The sequence below is a fragment of the Mycetomoellerius zeteki genome, unplaced genomic scaffold, assembly GCF_001594055.1.
Source record: "Mycetomoellerius zeteki isolate Tzet28-1 unplaced genomic scaffold, Tzet1.0 scaffold35, whole genome shotgun sequence".
In the NCBI taxonomy this organism is placed as follows: Eukaryota; Metazoa; Arthropoda; class Insecta; order Hymenoptera; family Formicidae; genus Mycetomoellerius; species Mycetomoellerius zeteki.
Genome location: NW_017257338.1, coordinates 1,491,898 through 1,513,284, shown reverse-complemented (window position 1 = coordinate 1,513,284; position 21,387 = coordinate 1,491,898). Strand labels below are relative to the sequence as shown.

General features: G+C 29.1%; 1 protein-coding gene across 3 annotated transcripts in view; it reads left to right on the top strand.

Annotated features, from left to right (window-relative positions):
- The first annotated feature begins 505 nt into the window (after positions 1-505).
- The window catches only part of LOC108725535 (ATP-binding cassette sub-family G member 1), a 34,788-nt gene continuing 13,906 nt past the window's right edge, over positions 506-21,387 (top strand). The window contains exons 1-3 of one of the 3 annotated variants that reach the window (XM_018452594.1): positions 506-652; positions 13,865-14,313; positions 20,935-21,052. In XM_018452594.1, coding sequence (XP_018308096.1) covers positions 14,091-14,313; positions 20,935-21,052 — 341 coding nt within the window. In that variant the 5' untranslated portion in view covers positions 506-652; positions 13,865-14,090. Of the gene's footprint in view, positions 659-691; positions 805-13,864; positions 14,314-20,934; positions 21,053-21,387 lie in introns of those variants that run through there. The other 2 variants (XM_018452593.1, XM_018452595.1) reach the window with 2 other exon arrangements.

Below are 21,387 nucleotides of genomic sequence, written 5' to 3'. Positions count from 1 at the left end.
CAATTCGTATAAAAAAATGTGAGAAAGTTATAAAATTATATAGAAATTCTGAAAAATTATATGAAAAATTCTGAGAAAAATTTTCAAAGGCTATCACAGAAATAGCTGTCGTTACTGTATCGGTATTAGACAATTGCGCAGAAAAAATTGCACTAATAATACATTAAAACAAAAAAAAAAACACCTGCGACGGGAGTAATTTACTGCGTAACAGAAAATCACACTAAAAGTCTATTATAATCGGGAAAACGCTGGATTAATTAGGTTGACTTGGATAAAATTTTTAAGTTATCAAGCGATAGAATTATTATATATTAATCTTTTGTTGTTTGTGATATGAAATTAAATTAATCGAGGCTCGATAAAAATCGTTCTTTAATTTATGTGGAACTTAATCGGTGTCGGTGAGGTATGTCTAGTGGAATCGCTGTAATGCCCAGAGCGAGCCACGATGCATCCGTCGTGGCTCGCAGCTCGGCAGACTGACGGCAGTGCGAAAGCGAAACGCCAGTTGTGCACGAGACAGTCGTCGACGAGCTTTCGGTTATGACGGTCACGTTGTTCCCTCAGCTGTTCATAGTACAAACAGAACCACCACTTGGCCGGCGCACTGCCGCGGTCATAAAAGCAGCTTGCTTCAACGGCCGTGCTCGTACCAGTACGTAAATGCGTCTCTATTTTTTGTTCCACGCGGAAATCGCGCCGTATCGATCGTTCGCCGGGTTGCACGTCACTCTCGTAACAACTAGTTCTTGTGTGTGCTCCGAAAAAAATAGTGTGTCGATCGATGCTTTTTGAAACAAGGTCAGCTTTGTGAAAGAACAAAGAAAATATGCATATAACGTATGTCTTATATATATATATATCTGATATATATAGGTAAAATCTCTGTATATATTTATGTGCATAAAACGAGTATAGAACTGTTTTAATATATATACAATATATATATATATAAATCGAAACACAAATGCCTTGACACCCGAAATTACATGCACATCAGGGGAGACGTGAGAAAGAATGAGAAAGCACGAAAAGGCATGTTTATCCCCGTGTATAATAATAATATTTATGAATATGTATGTACATTAAACTTGTATTCTGAAACTTTCTATCTGAAAAGAAAATTTTATATAATGGACATATTATATATATAATTATATATAAAGTACGTTAATTTTATATATAATTATATATGAAACATTTTTTCTCGAGTATATACACGACATATGTATTTATAAAATATAATCATATATATGTATAATGTTATTTATATATTGTATAATATATATAAATTCAAATTATCTTATATATATGTATATATATGTATAAATGCATTTTATGTTATATATATAACATAAAATTATCCTATATACATTTTATAAATGTACATATGTATATACAAATGCATTTATATTTAAGAGATTCATTTGTGAAAATAATTTTTAATCATCTTTTTTGGCGCGGCGTCTTCTTTGCGTTACGCACTTTACGCTGTGATCTTTTAATAGACATCTAATTTGTATTCGATACGCTCGCCGGAAATGATTTACGAAATTATAATTGCAATCGCCTGTTTTTTAATCGCGAAACAGACACGTCATTCACTCCCATGTGAACGAGCGATTCTAATGTAAACGAATCATCTTTTACCAGTCTCGCATCAAAAGTTTTATTTCGTACACCCTTTTTCAGTTCGTCGCAAAAGGCTTGAATTTCTCGGTAGACTCGAGTGAAACAACTCAAAGTAGGAAGCATCGGAACTCGTACCTAGCAATTTTCCGGATACCGTTATAATGTCCGCAGTACAATTTCAAGTAAAACCATGACGGTGGTAAATCGTTTTCTATTCTCGCGACGCTAATGTGAGCTGCAAGTAACTCGCGCAAGCGTCCACATATAATTATCCCCCTCATTAAATTACCAAGGTTAGAACACGGCCGTGAAATCGCGGTGTTGGAAGATAAAATAGCTTCGCGATGTACATTTCGCGTGAACTGGTTTCCACAGAGAGAAAGAGAGAGAGCCTGAGAAAGGAAAGGGAGGGAGAGAGAAGGTGGGGAGAGAGAGCAAGAGAAAAAAATGTAAGGAAACAAGGCTTCCGCTTTTCAATCTGCGGGATCACGTTTGATTTGTGGACGAACAAGTTTGAATCACGCTCTGACATTTATTCCTCCGCTTTACAAGATTTTGTGAAATTTTTTGAAATCAATATAAAATTATATACACATATATATAGATATATTATAAATAACACAAAGGTATACATTTACGTATATTATAGAAATACATGTACATTTTATATATAGTGGCGTGCAAAAGTTTCCGGTGACATTTTGTATTCTAATTTATAAAAAAAAGCCTGATAAAATTTTAATCATTGTTATCGGGTGTTAGTACAAGATGTGGGTAACAAAATCTTGTACTAACACCCGACAATGATTAAAATTTTATCAGGTTTTTTTTTTAAAATTAGAATACAAAATGTTACTGGTCGAAAACTTTTGCACGCCACTGTATACGTACATCTACATTATATACTATATATGTATTATATATGTATGCATATATAAAATACATATATGTGTATAGTTCATTATTATATTATGTTAAAAAATGAACTAGAATAAGAGAAAATATATGGATCAGTAATTCACAATACGACGGTCGTAAAAGTTGACGACTTGTGGTGGCTTTTGATAAAACGCTTGGAATACGCAATCGAAATTTATGTCGAGAAGAGCGCACATACCTGTGTATTATTTTGTGAAAGTAGGACAGTTCCTCGCTTATTCGCATCTACTTCCCCGTCTCTACATGACTCACTTCCTCTTTCACTTATTTCATCCGGCTCGACGCGACGCTTCGTACCTTCTTTGAAACGATGCAAAAAGTTCTCTCAAAGCGCAGAAACCTGTTACTTTGAGTTGTTACATACTTCCTGTACAATGATATTGTTTTATACGAAACAAAAGACTAAGAAGCTATAAGGTTGCTAATGATTTTGATTTGAACTATCTGGTTTTCAGAAGTCTTGTCCGGTGTCCGCGGTTGACAAGTCAAGTTGCATGTCCAGTTTTTAAATATATCCAATTAATAAAACGAAATTATTATATGAAAGATGGATTATTCCATGAAAGGAAATTTATAATAAACAGAATTCGCAATTTTCAGCAACGTTTCTCCATCTTTAGCGCTCACTGTCATGCTACAGTTATATTGAAAATTTTATGTTTAAAATATTTTTATTATTTATAATTTTATGTTTAAAAATTTTATGTTTAAAATATTTTTATTATTTATAACGTAATATTTTCTTATATTTGTTCAGAAATATATTTTTTACTTTAACAAATGAAATCATGTTAAAATAAAAGCGTATCAAAATAATGTTTATAACGAATGTTAAATGTCATATGTAAAACATACTTCAATTTTGTGGTTAATAAAAAAATGTATTTTAGATTAAATAATAATAATTTATTTTATTTGGAACTAAATTCTGATTTTTAAATTGTTTGCAAAATAATATCGTAAAATAATTTTTTATTAAATTTTATGGTAAATCTTCAGATTAGGGGACCCTCCCATGAACTTGACTTTGACATATGTTGTCAAGATCATAATCCCGAGTGATCTCCAACAAGTTTTAGCCGCCGTTTGAAAGTGAGTCGACTTTTTATCAGGATTAGGTAATCATTTAAAATTCCAAATATAAAATACTTAAAAAAATGTATTTAAAATGTAAAATGTTTTTCGAATCCACTTTATATGTAAAATGGGTAAATAGATATTTTAAATAGTTTTCAAATACAGAATGGTTTTCCTTACATACATTTTAATATACATTTTTTTAAGTATTTTACATTTAGCATTTTAAATAGAATTACATTTTAAGTGGCATTTTAAATGCAAAAATACCCAGCCCTGCTTTTTATACACTATAATTAACACTCATACAATACTCGCTATATTTTATATAAAATAGGCAATTAAATATGTGCGCGTTCTTAATTGCTTATAATTATGAGAATGTTTTCCCTCTTATTGTAACAAACATTATTGAGTGATTGTGCAAGCTTTATTTTTGAAATGTTTTCATAATAAGTTATTTATAGATTGTATCAGCTTTCAAAGTTTCTCTCAGTATATTAAAGAATTTGCACAAATCTTATGAAAATTGAATTTCGGTCGAATTGGCTAAAAATTTTATGTGTTCCCATTTAACATGTATGTTGTATAAGACATCTTTTAGACATGTTTTAGACGTAAGACATCTAAAAGACGTCTTTTAGATTTTTTATGTAACATAAATATTATCTGGATTATCTTATCGTCTTGATAAAAAGTCTCCACAGGCATGACCCCCTATAATGAACTGTTTCACCTCTAAGAGGCGTCATTTTTCAAAACGGACTAATACTATAATACGATATCTTATTTTCAACGAGTATGTGCATTCTTACATCATTATTTGCAATTTTTGTGTATATTTTTAAGTAAAAAAAGTTATAAGAATAATATTGACTTGATTGCTTCTTACAAAAAAGAGCTATAAAGTTATTGAGGTCGCTAACTTGATTCTAAAGATTTAAGCACCCCGATTTGTGAGAGGTGAGGGAACTCACATTAATCAAATACTCTGATTTGTAAGAGGCGAGGGAGATTCACAATAATCAAGCACTCCGACTTGTGAGAAGCAATATCAAGTCAATATTATTCTTATAATTTTTTACTTAAAAATATAAATAGAAAATGCAAATAATTGACGTAGGAATATACCGTACTCGTTGAAAATAAGATATTATATATATGTAGTATAGATCTGTGAAACTGACATCCCTAAATGTGAATTTTGACAAAATCTACATCGCATTCGATTGTCCACTATTTGCCACATTTTCCAAAAAAATTTTTTGTCCACTCTCGAAAAAAAATTATAAATAAATGAAAAATTGTAGCCCCCCCCCCATGTGTATCTTCTTCCGAATTACTTACGGGATTCGATTGTCCACCATGAGAGAGAGAGAGAGAGAGAGAGAGAGAGAGAGCACGCGTATATCCATGCGTAATTGTCTTTTGTCCACCTTACAAAACCAAGTTATAAACAATAGACAATTACGCGTGGACAATCGAATTCCATATGTAATTCCGCAGAAGATACACATAGGGAGGGAGGGGGTGCTACAATTTTTTATTTATTTATAATTTTTTTTCAAGGGTGGACAAAAGTTTTTTTTTATGGACAAATGTGGACAATCAAATACAATGTAGATTTTGTCAAAATTCGCATTTAGGGGTGCTAGCTTCACAGACTCTTTAATATTAGCCCGTTTTGAAAAACGCCTCGTATTCATAAGTTGCTTTCCATTTATACCGATTCTCAGATAATTCTAACTTGTGAAGTCATAACTCAGTTGAATGCGTCTCACACAGCATGAAATATTTTGAAATATTTTTATGAATCATTTTTGGAAATATTTCAGTAAAATATTAAAAAAATATTTCGTTAACATTTGTAAAACGTTTTAGAATATTCCATTGAAATATTTCACAAAAATATTTTAGAAATATTGTAGAATCATAAACATTTCAGGAAATATATCAAAAACTATGATTCATGAATATATTTATATTTTAGAAAGATTTTATGAAATATTTCTAAGTATTTCAAACCTTGCATGAAATATTTCACGGTGTGTGGGGTATTCCTTTTGTTTTCTAACAAGTGAGATTTAATTGAATTTTTGCCTATCTGCATAAGATCGAGACCGTGGGCTTTGTGAATTTTTAAACGTGAAGTTATGAACCTGTATTATCATGTGATAACTTTTTACTAATGCAAAGTAAGCAAATAATAACGTTATTAATCTGAGTTTGAAATACTCAGCTCACTTCAGACTCAGTTTCACTTGTGTATAAATAGAAAGCAACTATAGTCCGTTCTTATTTCAAGACTGTTTTAAGTAATGTCTTAAGACGCTAATATGGCCCTTTGATTGGTTCGTGACTTCTTAAGACTGTACTTAAGACGGTCTTGAATATATAAGGATCTGTGACTATGAATACCGGCCGTAGAGATGAAATTATAGAGGTTCATTATAGAGGATTGTGCCTATGGAGACTTTTTATCAAGACAACAAGATCTACAACATATCAAATTTTCAGTCAATTCGACCGAAATTCAATTTCCATAAGATTTATGCGGAGTTCTTTTTTCTTTCTAATATCGTGAAACATATTCTTAGAACACTTAATTTTTGACAAGTAGTTACATTTTCCTTGGAAATAAATTTAATTTAATTCTTTCCTGTAACTATTTTAAATATTTAACGAAATGTTTGTGGTATATGATTAATAATATAGTTAAATAATTAATAATATTGTAAAAACATAAAACCTTATTAATTTATTTTATTACAGTATTGGAGAATTAAAATTACATTTTTATCCAAACATAGAACGTATGCCATTTCTCTATTTAAATACAAAAAAATTCACGCATTTAAAAAAATTCATTCGAATGAAGACGCATTGTCACGTACCTACAAACACGCACACGCAATTGCATTGACAGCGTGTATAAAAAATCATCTTCATTATTGTTATCATAAATAATAATGATGATGATTTAATGGTTTGTACACAATGATAAAAACTACAATAAATCACAATGTACACGGAAAAACACGGCTACAGTTGCCACAACTAAAGTCGCCTATAATATACTTTTTGTTATAAAAATCGATGCGAATTTACAAAGGAAATGTACTTATTTTTTGATAAATTTATTGACTTTTTGTAGCTTTTTGCTTAAAATTTATATTATCTCTCTTACTTCAATGGAAAATACTGAAATATTATGAAAAGTTAGTTGAATGTTGTTCGAATAAACAAGTAATTCTTATCCAATTTAAGTTACTTGATTGATATGAATTCAGAAACAGATAAACTTGACTACGGAGTTGTTTGTTCATCTTGTGTGCTAGCTTTGAACAGATTTAATTTGAGCGATGCGGTATCGTCATCATAATTAAGTGATCTTGTAAGGCCTGATAGGCGAACAACCTTAAGCGAATAGAAAAGGAAATTAGGTGGACAACAAACTAGAATAAAATAAATACAAGACGCTATATATAGATAAATTTTTTACTCAAATTATAAACTGATGAATTATAAACTGAAGGTAAACGATGTCTATTTATACGTTTATTATCAATTCATTGAAATTTATTTATGAGATTATTGTACTCTCGACATTTTTCTTCTTTAAAGCTAATCATAAATAAAAATTTTGTTTTCTTGTATTTTATGTGTATCTTGTTGATTATTGCTAGAAGATTACAGATAACTAAGACTTATATTCTCATGTGTAATTCGAGTATAAATTATAAAATACACATTTAAATTTCATAAAATGTGGTATATTTAAAGATCATTTGTAACTTCTAGTATCGATAAATTTATTCGTAATATTACATATATGTGTTTAAATTTCACTCCTATACAATAAATTTACAGCCTAGTGTGGAATTTTACTGTCAGTAGTGTGATATCTTTATTTTATCGGTATTTTAATAAAAAAATGTGCATGCATATTGGTGTGTGCGTATCATATTCTGAGAATCATATTTTGCACTGGTATTTTCCGTTCTTCATAAGCGACGTCTTGAAGTGTATTTTCTGATTCCATCTTCTCTCTCTAATTAAAAGCATCTCGACGTTAAAAGGTCACAATTAAATCAATATCACAATTAAAAATAAGAACTATACTGTGAATTATAATGTGTCAGTATGTTCAGATGTAAAATTTACACCATTAACCTCTAAAATATTAAAACTTATAATATCAACTTACAGTGTTTTCGAGTGGGTTTTAATTTACCCCAGTTTTGACCGATGACATCACATGCTTTATTTTGATTTCCGATTAGACGAGGTTATGATACTTTCGGGTCAAACATTGGTTAACCGAACTAGATCCGGTTCAAATCCACTCGAAAACGCTATTATTATCTTTTGTCTTGATTAGATTAAATAACTTATTTAACTTTATTTAACATTGGCAAACAAGGATGTAATGATTTATTGTGTTACACTGTGTCTTTTGTTAGAAAGCAGCCAAAGTTCGTCGAATTTGTTTTTCTTTTAGGAGACATATTAAAATTGTCATATCTTAACGGCTATGACTGTTAAAATATGTCCATCTTACGGTTATCCCAACCAAATGTAATGATGAGCAAAAATTATCATTATTTCTGGTTATGATAAGGGTAGCGTTTTTTTCCGTATTTGTTAATAATTATATGTGTTAATTCCTGATTCGATAGATAATAAAAACTGATAGATAATAAAAACACATGCACGCGGTTGTAGATTTTGCGCAATTCTTGAATAAAACGATCAGAAATAGATATCCATTTTTTTACTCTTTACGCTTAAAAGGATGCTGGAGTGACCAAAAGAAAAGAAATTTTTATTCCGTTCAATCAATTGGAAGATTTTTATATGACTGTAATGTGATAATTTGGTCACTCCAGCATCCCCTTAAAAGGCGTGGGACAGATTATAAAATCCAGGCATGCGGATCACTAACTAGTCGCATATCGGGGATGCAGAATCGTGTTCAAGAACTTATACTCATAGTCGAAGTAAAAGTAAAAGTCGTAATAAAATTTGCGATATCGTTGAACGAAAATCAATGTGAATGTAACGTAAAGCCGATATGATCGAGCCGAAACATTCTAGTTTGCACGCCACGTCCGGGTTTTTTGCTTCGGGTGAATATAATCCTCTGAAACTGATCAATCAATCAAATCTCTGTAACATAGTTACTGATGCTGGGTTGGTGAAATCTATTTAATTTATGAATAAAAGACTAATAAATTATAATTAATTTTAATTAAGGAACCAAAAATCTCATTTTATGATAATTATTTTTTAAAAATATATCTGCTTTTTAATGAAATAATTTTTGATTCTAAATCGCTGCTAATTTATTTTATTTTATTATATTAATTTTTTTATTTTATTAAAAAATAGATCCTTAATACGTTCGTATGATATATCTTTATAAAATTTTTTTAATTTCTGTTAATTTTTCTGTGAGATCTTTAATCACAATGACTATTCGCGATAAATAAAATAAAACTCCACTTCGAAAAAAACTATTCGCTTCGAAAATTGCATTATCAGCGGCGTATAATTAATTTATACTATGACATCAATGCGTAATTTTATTACGCGATAGATCTCTGTATATCTGTTCAGCAATAAAATTTACGCAAAAACTCATAGAACATAATTCTTCTTTTTCTTTTTTTTTTAACAAAAAAAAGGTGTTGCTATAATCTGTTGATAAAATGTATTCATTACCTTGAATCCATTATGCACAATCGCATGAGAATCATGCTGTCTAAATGGAAGGAAGCACTCCTTTTATATAAGTTTGGCGCGGTGTAAAATTGTAATTTGCGATAAAATATACAGATTTTACATATTTGGATAAACATTTATTGACAATATATTAACAGTTACGCGTTGAAAAACTAGTAAACAAATAAATGACTTTTTATCGATGTTTTTCAATTTCGGAAAAATATGCGGAAAAATTTCTCGGAATATCGAAAAGTAACTGCTATCTCTTTATTAATTCTTAAGCTTTCTAGGGTCACACAGTCCCGAAATCGTGCGTCGGTGTAAAATTTAATATAACGTGTTTACGAGTCACGATGGGTGAACTTATTAGTGAACGACCGAAGTAACAGGTTTTTTAATGTTAGCGCATCGGAGAAATTCTTTCGATTTTTTTTAACAAAATCATCCTCGGAGATGTACGTATGTCTCATTTTTTTTAAAGTTCGTTCTTGAAGATACTACCATTGTGCATTCAACATAAACAATGAGTAACTCGATAGACTTATCATTGTTGATCTTGAGAACGTGAGAGCCGTCCTCGCGTCTTCAGATTGTTTAAGATAGTAAATTTAGAGCATACTCGTGAAATTATGCCTACATATGTACGTCTGCTAGAGATGAAAATGACCAAATTTGACGGTAATTTATTCGGTAAATTACGGTAAATTAGTCTGTAATTTTAGGAAGCTGGTAAAATGGTAATTTTAAAAAAATTATAAAAGTTATACATTAAATTATAAAATAATTTAATGTAAAAGCATTTAGCTTTTAGTTATTAAATTCAAAACGCTTTATTTAACTCATATTTTCATTTTGATATTACATATTGGTATATATAATATATTGTATACCAATATGTGTAAATATTAATATGTAATATTATTTCTTTTAATTATATTATCTATATTGAATATATGACAATTAAAAGACTAGGTACGTAGTCTAAACTAAAGAAACTTCAAATAAGTTTTTTTTATTAGGATTCTGAAAAACATGTAACAAGTACAGTAATCTTTAAACTATTTTGTTTTTTATTTTACAATTAAACTTATATATATACTTTTATATTTTTTATTTTTTACAATTAAACTTATATATATATTTTATATTTTTTTTATTTTACAATTAAACTTATAAAACTTTCATTTATTTGTTTGCTATTTTAGCGACGAGACGGTTAAAGTTTTTATTAAAGTAAAAACACAGACACAATTATACATAAAAAATAAAATAATCTTTTTGTAATTGCACTACTGTCGAAATATCTAAATAGAAATATATAATAATTTTAAGTAATTTAGTAAAAAACTAGATTTTAAAATATGAAACAAGGAATTATGTAAAAAAAAATGCTGGAATTTTTAATTCGCATTGCTTTCTATTTTTTGGTCAGTGTTTGGTCAAATCTCTAGGGATATATTGAAATATATTGAAAATGGATTTTATCATCGATTAAATTTTACGTTTAGATTTAATGAACAGTCCTATTATTATTCTATCAGCGATTTATATTTTCGATATAACTATTATAAAAAAGAATATTAGAAGAATATTGTTTTATATTATGCATTAATGTGAAAAACATAAATAAAATCTATTTATGCATAAAACTATTAAAAAAACAACAAATTTTATTAAAATTACCAATACATTTTACCGTAATTTTACCGTAAGTAATTAGGGAGTTTTTGCAATAGCGTTTATCCAGACAGTGAACGCTAAGGTCAGGTTATTTTCTTCTTAACAACTAATTAAAAAAAGGATAGCGTGACTTTAGCGTTCACCGTATCTGAATTCACGTTATTGCAAAAACTCCCTATTGTCAAATTGAATTTGACGGTAATTTTACACTTCTAACATCTGCGATTTTATTTCTCGATCTTTGTCTCTGCAATTAGTTATTAGCTGCCTGAATAATGCGTTAGAAGTTCTTTTGCATCGGATGTTATTACGTAAATAAATTTACTTCGCTACAATTCCAATTAGATTCGCCGACTTCATATATATATATATATGTTTAATTATAACAAAATCGCTGTACTTGGCAATGAGTTGCAAAAAGTGACTAATTAAAATGCGGCTGAAAGTTATGTTACAAAATATACTTACGTCATTTCATATTTTTGAAATTTATGTAAACTGAAAAAAACTAAAAATACAGAATCGTTGTGTATTACAGTTATATGTAATTATATAGTTGTATGTGATGATTCTTGCGTCCATTTTATTAAAATGATTATTACACCAAATATATTCCTCCGATTTCAGCGATGTATCTTGTTGTTATTCAATACTTGTTGTTGATCAATACTTTTATTTATTATATTATGTTGAGTTATTTATATCGTACACGTTTACACTTATATAATTTAAGATGATGGATTGTAGGAAAACATCTTTTTATTATGTTAAAAAAGTAATTAATTTATAAACGAGTTTGTGATAAATTCTTTTCTTCAATGTATCAACATGCATAAACATTAGTTGGAGTTTGATCGATTTTATCATTTTAACAAATTAGCGTACGTGTTTCCATTTTCCTTTTGCATTAAACTTTCAAAATCGCACTTTATTTACTGAAATAAAAAGTTGCGTCATTTGCATTGTTCTTTCTTTTGTTCGGATTTATTATTCACATAGATATAGGTGTAAAGTATCTGACTGCAAATTAATGTCATTTTGCGAAATTATGTGTGTATTGATTATCGCAATTTTTATGCAATACTTATTGTTAACTTTTCAGTTGAAATTTACATAAATACTTATTTAGCATATAAAACAATAAAATGTTTAACGATCCATCTACAATGCAAATATCATGTCAGTTCAAGCATAGTTATTATATGCCTTTCGCTTTTTAATTTATTCGATTGTCCTGATTAATATAGATTAATTAATTTCACATTCCAGATTTACAATCACATCGATCCTTATTTTTTTATCTTGCATCATTTTACATAATTTTCTTTTATATCTGATAAGGTTAAATCTTAATTGCATAGAAAGCAAGGAATAATAAATGAGCATCAATTATAATCGTTGAGGAACGTTAAAAATATAAATAATATAAATTATAATTACTATTTAATAGAGCAAAAGATGTCGTGAGACAAGCAACAGCAAAAATTCATTGTTATACAGTAATTCTATACTCTTGAAATGAATTAAAGGATGAAAAATGTTTTTAAGCATTTTTCATTAAAATGTTTGCAAAAATATTCTCAGAAAAACTTACAAAAAATTGCTTACATGATTTAAAAAAAAAGAAATGCTAAAAAGACATTTTTTGTTCTTTCAAAAACCGATCATTTTTGTTTATGGTGTGTTTATTCCTTAGTCCGGGCAAGCAAATTTCTCACTATGCGATCAATTTGCAAAGTACAGTAATCGTTTTCTCAGCGCAATGAATAATTCTATTTTCATAATTGTTAATGTCGGAGATCCAATAATTCGATGCCTCTTGATCGTAATGTGGCGTAACGAAGTTAAAAATTTCAGAAAAATTCCGCCATGGTTGTTCAACGACCGATATGATCAATGCGGTCGTCTGCATAAAACACAAAGAATTTGATATCTTCTCTTTGTTCTTTGTAAGGCGAATTTCTTTTGCACACGCGTCTCACAATAATGCAGTTCAGTCGAAGTAATGATTAAACAAATCGGTTTTTTTATACGATTATCCTTCACCTTTGCATTTAACCGGTTTTTCCTAATTACTTACTTGTTTGAGCGGTAACAAGTTTGACCTGTCATTTGCAAATAACAATGTAAGGCTTTTATAAATATCGCAACGTCGTATCACAATATCGATTATGCGTATACCATATCACATAGTGGATGGTATTATATATAATAGATGGTCAGATACACATATATGTATATTACAATTTATATCATAAATTTTTAATAAGAAGATATCGAAATCAATTTTTAATAAGAAGATAACGAATCACGTTTTGTCTACATATGCTTGAGCATTTTGATGATTTTTTCTCCGAAAGAGAATGTATTATTATTAATTATACGAAGCGTAATAAAATAAACGTGATGTCTTTAATATAAGATGGGGTCAGTAGTTAATGAAAGATAATTGGAAAAAAAATTATCTGACAATCCAGATTATCTCGTAGTAATTACATATCAACATCGCATAAACCTGTTTCTGATGACTTTATGAAATATTTTCTTTGTAGCTATCGCATATTCTCTTGTGACACTAACAATAAATCATCACATTTAATCGACTAACTTTTTTTAGTTGGCTCTGCTCTTTTTTATGCGCAGTATATTTATTCTTTTATATTATTGTTCATTCAATCATCGATTAATATTATTAATTCTTTGCATATAGACGATATTTTAACAAACAATTAGCATATGTTTTAGCCATAATTAAATCCTAATTATAACTTATTCTGACAAACATGCTCCTAATTTATCGTTTCAGGTTGAACCAATAAGGCATGTGAGAGTGGGAGTCGAGAACGACGAAAGCGAATGTGACAAATTGCATTTGTGATCGGTAAAGAGAGAATTGAAAGAAAGTGCAGTGAACGTGCGCGCTCAAACGCGACCGAATGGTATCTGAAACATTGTGACGTTTCTTCTTTGTTTTTTATTGTGTGTTCGCGAACGAGCTTGCGTTCCGAATCATCGCCTTATCTGCATTTGCCATGACCACTCCGACGCCCTGTTCGCCGTCGCGGTCTTCTCTGAGCTGCTGCCAGTTCGACCATAGCAGCCAAGACGATATGCGAGACTCGGCTATTATAAGCAACAACAATTATTTCCTACAACAGGAGAAGCACTCCTTCCCAAAGAGGCCCGAACTTGACTTGACGTTCCGCGATATACGCTATCGCGTTAAGGAATGGAGCGTACGCAACTTCTCAATCAGTAAGTATAAATAATATATTATTCAATAATAAGATTGAAAGACCGCTAATGTTAAACATAATAATTTTAAATTAAGATTATTTAAATGAATTTACAATAATTCAACATCTTAACATTCTGACCGTTATGGCGCTTCTTAATTTAATAATATATTATTGTTTATAAATATTAGTATAATACATCAGTAAGCAAGAAAATAAAAATTTTAATAATAATAATAATAATGCATATGTGCTGGAGTCATACACGACTGTAGTGGTGTAATAAGACTGTGGCTCGTATAAAAACGAAAGCAGTATCGGCTAATTACAGTTTATCCTTTTTTTAATTAGTATAATTCTTAATTATAAGATAACGTGACCTTACCTTCACCGTATCTGGATTCACGTTATTGTAGAAACTCCCTAATATCTGTAATTACTAAAGTAAATCTAAAGTGTTGATTTACTCACTGCTTATATCTTACTGCTTATATCTTACGATTGCTTAAGTGTTTTTGTATACTATAGTCTACAGTCAAGCTTTGTAATTAATGTCATTTATGACATGCACTTCACACGTAGCGGCATTTCTTGTTGAAAATCGGGAAAACCTTTTCTCATTAAAAAAAAGAAACGATGATTCTTGATTATTAGAGTGTCATAAAGTTAAAGCTTATACTTATTTCTTATAGTTTTAATATTAAACAATTCTTTTGCAGTTGTATCTTTTATATGATCGTTATACAAATATTTTGTAGGTACAATTTACGAGATTTTGTATTTTTAAAATAATCTTACTACGAAAAGAGAGAGAATGATTTAAAATATGTTCCTACATTTTCCAAAACATATAATATTATATATATTATTATTATTATTTTGTTATATTATATATTTTCGTATATATTACGAATTTGTATAAGTATAAGTGCATTAATATTATAGTAATATAAATTTCTATGTGTCTCGCAAAATATTAAATTTGGAATTTAACAAGACATTGTTATAATAGAATTTTTTTTAGATTCACAAATGATACAGTCGCATGTGAGTGAAAGCAGATTGTATAAATTATTACATAGTGCTCGCAAATTATTTAACGATAGTGAGAGGTTAAAGTCTAAATTTTTAGCCTTGAATAAGTTACAAAAATTCCATAATGGTCCAAATGAAAACATGAGTATATATTAAAGGTTTTAAAATATTATTTCCAAATACATATGTCGATGTGCGTGTCACATAAAAAGACATATTGGCCATTTAAAATATTAATTTGATGATTGCTTTAATTGCTTTAATAATCGTATATTGCGGGATTAGTGACGTACTTCAAGAGAAAGTATTTGCATCGCATAGCTGCACGATAAGTGAAGAAAGTTTTAAACGGAGAAAGTATCGCGACGCATATTTTGAAAATATAATGTATAAAAATTCACGCGGCGTAGAATTATAATTAACAAATATATAAATTATCTCGGGTATTTCGAAGTGCTGCAATAAAATGTCACAACATAAGAATTTTTTATTATTAAATTAAAACTTAAATTTTTATTATTAATTTAAACATATTGAGAGAGAGGAGGAGAAGGAGAGAGAAAGAGAGAGAAAGCATAAAGAATAAAGAATCACAATGCACATTTAAATTAGAACAGTAACATTCACTGCCCTATGAAAAAATGTGGCTATTAATAGTGTCAATACTAAAATTATGATGTGATCATCATTTTCCCCGTTGTTACACTGTTTATAAATTTGAATTGAAATGTCGATCTGGTGACGGAGTAGTAATCGTATCTTATCTCTATGTCTCTATAATATTTATCATTTCCGATAATTTATATGACAAGTTGCTCATAAAAAACATTAATATAATAATAATTTAAATTTGTGATTTTTGTATACATATATATTTTTGTGTTTTTTTTTCTAGGAATTCGTATAGATATAATTAATTATACTAGTGTGTTTAGTAAAAAATATACTTATTTGCTATAATGTGCCATTAATAATATATATAATAAGCATAATAAGCATTCATCTTAGAGGAAAAAAATATCTCGCTGTATAATTTTTCTTTATATATTTAATGAGATGTAAAACGTGACAGCGCTCTATAGGACACATATCTTATTATTTATGCCTCATGTTTATTTAGTTTATGTAAATATTCTTTTTAAATTCGTGAACAAAATAAATTGTTTCAAATTGTAAAATAAAGTAATATAAAGCGCGCGGCGGAATTTTTTTGCTGTAATTAATGTTGCCTGAATGTATATATTTTATAAGAAATGAAAAAGAAAATATATTTCTAATATGTGTGCTTATATTATATACGATCACTATTTAAACGGTTTTTTTTATAACAGATAAAAACCATTTCATAATTATAACACAACAAAATATAAAACAACTCAGATAAGAATGTATAATGTCAGTAAAATGCGATACAATATATGCTCGCACGTGTGCTGAGCTGTGTACAAAATAAAGTGAGATACTTCGAAATATATATTTTAAAATTATTTCTTATTTTTATTAAATCAAAAGTCACGCGTTACGCAATATTATTTTTAAATATATGTAATAATAATGATAAATTATTTTGCTTTATGTTGAAAAATGGACACGATGCGATCATCGCAATTTGATTTGAGTAATAACCAATGTCTTATCTATCCGAGTGTGCCAATTACGCGTTCTATTATGTATAAAAACTTAGAAGTATGTCGACAGCACGTCTATTGTAAAAATTGATTGTATTATTCATGTCCCAAGAAAGGAAGTTGTGCGTCACAGATGGTATCACGTAGAAGTTAGAACAATACGTACATGCCTTTGTTCAAATTGTATGACCGATTCTATGAAATATCGCTTTGTAATCATTTTGTATAACATTAAAAAAAATATGAGTAAAATATCTGATAAATTTAAAGAAAAATCCATTTACGTCGAAATTTTATATTATACATTAATATTATATTGTAGAGGAGAAGATGGTATTATGGCCAATGTATATATTGTGGCCTCCCTTAATATCTCTGCTATTATAGAGCGAATCCTAATGATTATTTATGGAATTATTTTTTCAGTAGCTCGCCGTTGCATCATGACGCTATTATACCAATACTCAATAGCCAGCACTTATTATAACGCATTTTTATTTTCAATTATTTCAAAACGTTTCTACATTTTAACGAGGTACATTTTAGCATTTAATTACATCTATTTCCTCATTTTTCTTGAGCGTATCATCACATGTATATATGTATTTTCCAGTATGTTATTTGCTATTTAATATTTTATTTGTCTATATATATATATATATATAGTTTGAGTTATGCTATTGATTAGTTACGACTTCTTTTTTAAGATTTTCATATCAAAATAATTATTTAATAATCGATTGCAACTCTACTGTTAATATATAGTTTATATTACGTATACTATTTTTAGTACTGAGATTTTTAGTACTGAACAGCTTATATGCAGAAAAGAGAGAGTTATGTGAATGTATGTATATGTATACATTCATTTGCATTTTAAAATGTTTTACTTTTTTGTTAATTTTGTAATCAAATACTGTTTTCCAAGCAAAATTGATATTTTAAGACTATTTTTATGGAAGGCCTGCACATTACTATTTTTTTCTTCGAGTCATTATACAATGTCGCCACATTTTTATTAATAGTATCCTAAGTAGAGATGAAAATAACCAAAAATTTTACGATAATTTACTCGGTAATTTATCATAAATCAGTAATTTATGGAGGCTGGTAAAATAATAATTTAAAAAAAAATTATAAAAATAAAGTAATTTGATATAAGAGTACATTTAATCATTAAGTTAAAAAGTTTAAAAACACTTTATTTAATTTAAATTTTTATTTTGATACTACATATTGATATAATAATTAAGAAACTATGTAGGTACGTAGTAACTAGAGAAACTTCAAATAAATTATTAAAATATTGAAAACAAAAAGTGTGACAGATACAGTAATCTTAAACTATATTTTTCATATCTTATAAATTTATAAAATTAAATGATAGAAATAGAAGAAAAAAATATATCATCGTGTAACTTTTCAAATACGTGATTTTTAAAAATCACGTACTGATTTGGAACAATTCATTATGTGATTTACATGTTTTAATTACATGATTTCGTTATGTAACTTTGTGACGGAATTTTTTTTCAATAGGGTACGTTTAGATTTAGTCAATATCCCTGTTATTTTATCAGCGATTCCTATTAGGAATATTGAATGATCGTATAATTTTATACAATACATAAGTACGAAAATACAGTCTATTTATGCATAAAACTATAAGAAATAAATTTTATCAAAATTACCAATAAATTATCATTTTACCGTAATTTTACCGTAAGTAATTGTAAAATTAAATTTGACAGTAATTTTGCATCTATAATCCTAAGTAATAAATATTTCGTAACTTTGAGTCCAGAATCGATTCAACAACATTTGAACAAATGTAACTGTCAAGTTTTAAACTTAAATATTGATTATTAACAAAGTTATTGTGTAAAATGTAACTGGGGTGCTATAATACCACCTTCTCCTCTATATTTATAATTGTGCTTCCTTGATTTTTTTTTAAAACGATGACTTTTGTCAATCCCACGCGAAAGAAAATTATTGACGTGTGTATAATTTATTATGCTGGTTTATTTACTTAGTGAATAAGTATGTGTAAACTCGAGTGAACGTGGATAGAGATCTCCGAACGCGCTCAAGGAATTCCGTAGTAGAACGAGAGAAAGCCTCAGCTGAGTTATTGATGTGTGCCGTGACATTCACATGATTTACAAATGAATAACTCAAGATACGAAGCGACTGCTCCCTAATGAGAATGAAAGATTAGTCATGCAAAACAACGTAGAATACGCTTCTCTGTACCTATCTCAATAAGATGTTCTTATAATAGCAAGAGCGTGTTTTAATGCAACCAGAGACTCTTAAGCAAAGTTGAATTTGGTGGTTTTCCATTTTCCTTTCAAGTACGTGGAATGTGTTGTCACAAACTTGACTTGTTGTTTTGCTAGTACAAAGAAAGACCATGTGAAGCAATTGTATTTATTATCACTTATTATAAAGAAATTTACAGCTTCTAAAGCAATTAACATTTCTCCAGAGGTATTTCGTGAAATTCGATTTTTTCTTCTTTGGCAGAAGAATCTTCCTTATTTACTTTGCTGCCACATTTCTTCGATCCAAGCACTCGTTCATAGCTTCGCGTCATAGTTACACATAAATGTTATCTCATATTTATTGATCCAGCGATCGAGCATTAATTGTATGCGGTACGTTATGTAAAATGTGATTAAGGAGAAATATAACTCATTATCATTCATCTTTGTCTTTCCCTCCCTTGTTCTTTCGATGACATGAAGAAAAAGCAACACTAGGTCATTGCTGCAACATCCGCACGTGCTCGTCACGCATCATTTATGCGTTTTGTATATTGCACAATAGTCTGCTCATCGGCTACTACGTGATTAGCTTTAATGCAGTCGTTCTGTTATCAATTTATCATTAAAATAGTTCAAGGGTTGTTCGAATGAGCACATGTAAAGTTGGCAACAATCATCGTATAATCGTATTGTTCTAGAAATTCTATTCGTCTGTCCTGTACCTATCACCTTCGTGTTTTAACAAATGAAGAGATAAGTGTGATCTGGAATAAAAAAAACAAAATATTTTCAAATCGCTTTCATTTCGTTTTCCGTTCAAAGGAAGGTTAAGATTGAGAATAGATATGTAAAACAAAATTGAATAAATGAATAATAAGAATAAATGGACATAAAGTTCACGTGAGCTAATTCAATTAGACATTTAGTATGCACAAAAGATACATTTTATATATTTTTATAAGAATCTTAGTAAAAATTATGAAAATGAATGTTAATGATACTGTGTACATGTATTATTACTTTTGTAATATGCTGACATTAGCATTTAATATGTTACAGATAATCATTTTGCATATCTGTATAAACTCGGAAATAACTAGGTATAATATTCCTTACTTATCTAATTTTAATACCTTCATGTGCAATAAATGCATAAATTAATAAAACTGGATTTCCTCGGAGAAGGTCACGTATATATAGATATCTTTTATAATTACCATTCTATATTTATATGTAAAAAAGAATAAAATTGCATTTTTCTTACTTGCAAGGCTAACTCCAATGCAATATTTCATATTCTATTTCCTTTTACAAAATATTTTCTTAATTTTCTATGTAGTCCTATGTAGTCATATGTCTTTTACTTTCGCGTAATTAAGATATCATGTGATTTAATGTCAATGACTCCAAAGTAGCCTTGAATAAAATGACATTTTATGCCCTTTGAATAAACAAGTCCATTGAATAAATTTTGTGATTGACGTGATCCAAGAACGTTAAACGTTACGATATCCGTAATACGTATTCACGTTCTTTACCTCTCGTACACTCTTTATCTTTCGTACAAATCGAGCTATAAATTTATAGCTCGATAACTTAAGTTATATATAAGGAATATCGTATTCGAGGCAAGTTAACGATGAATCATCGTGCATTGAATGCAATGACGCAATCATATAATTGCGATCTCGTACGTCTTTGTTGCAGGCGAGAAGGAAATTCTGCACGGCATAAGCGGCGAATTTAAGTCTGGCGAATTAGTGGCTATTATGGGGCCATCCGGAGCTGGAAAGTCGACGCTGCTGAATGCGCTTGCTGGTTTCACGTAAGTACCATAAAGACATGAGGATTGCTTCTTAAATATATCCTTTAAAAGTGACACATCCATAGATCGCTTATAAGTTTGGAAATTCCCTCCTTTTTATGTTTGCGCATATTTCATCTATATATATTTTCTTATCATGTATTCCTAATTCTTTAATATTCTTATTGAATGATTCAATCCTACACTTTTATTTTTATTTACGCGTCTCTCACGAGTGGGTCAAGGGTTAAAATGTCCCATTAGGCGGGGGAACTCAATATAGAAAGAACTTGACCTTTGGCACGATAACACTTTGACTCCTAATCTCAATATTTGTACTTGTAAATGGGCTCCGA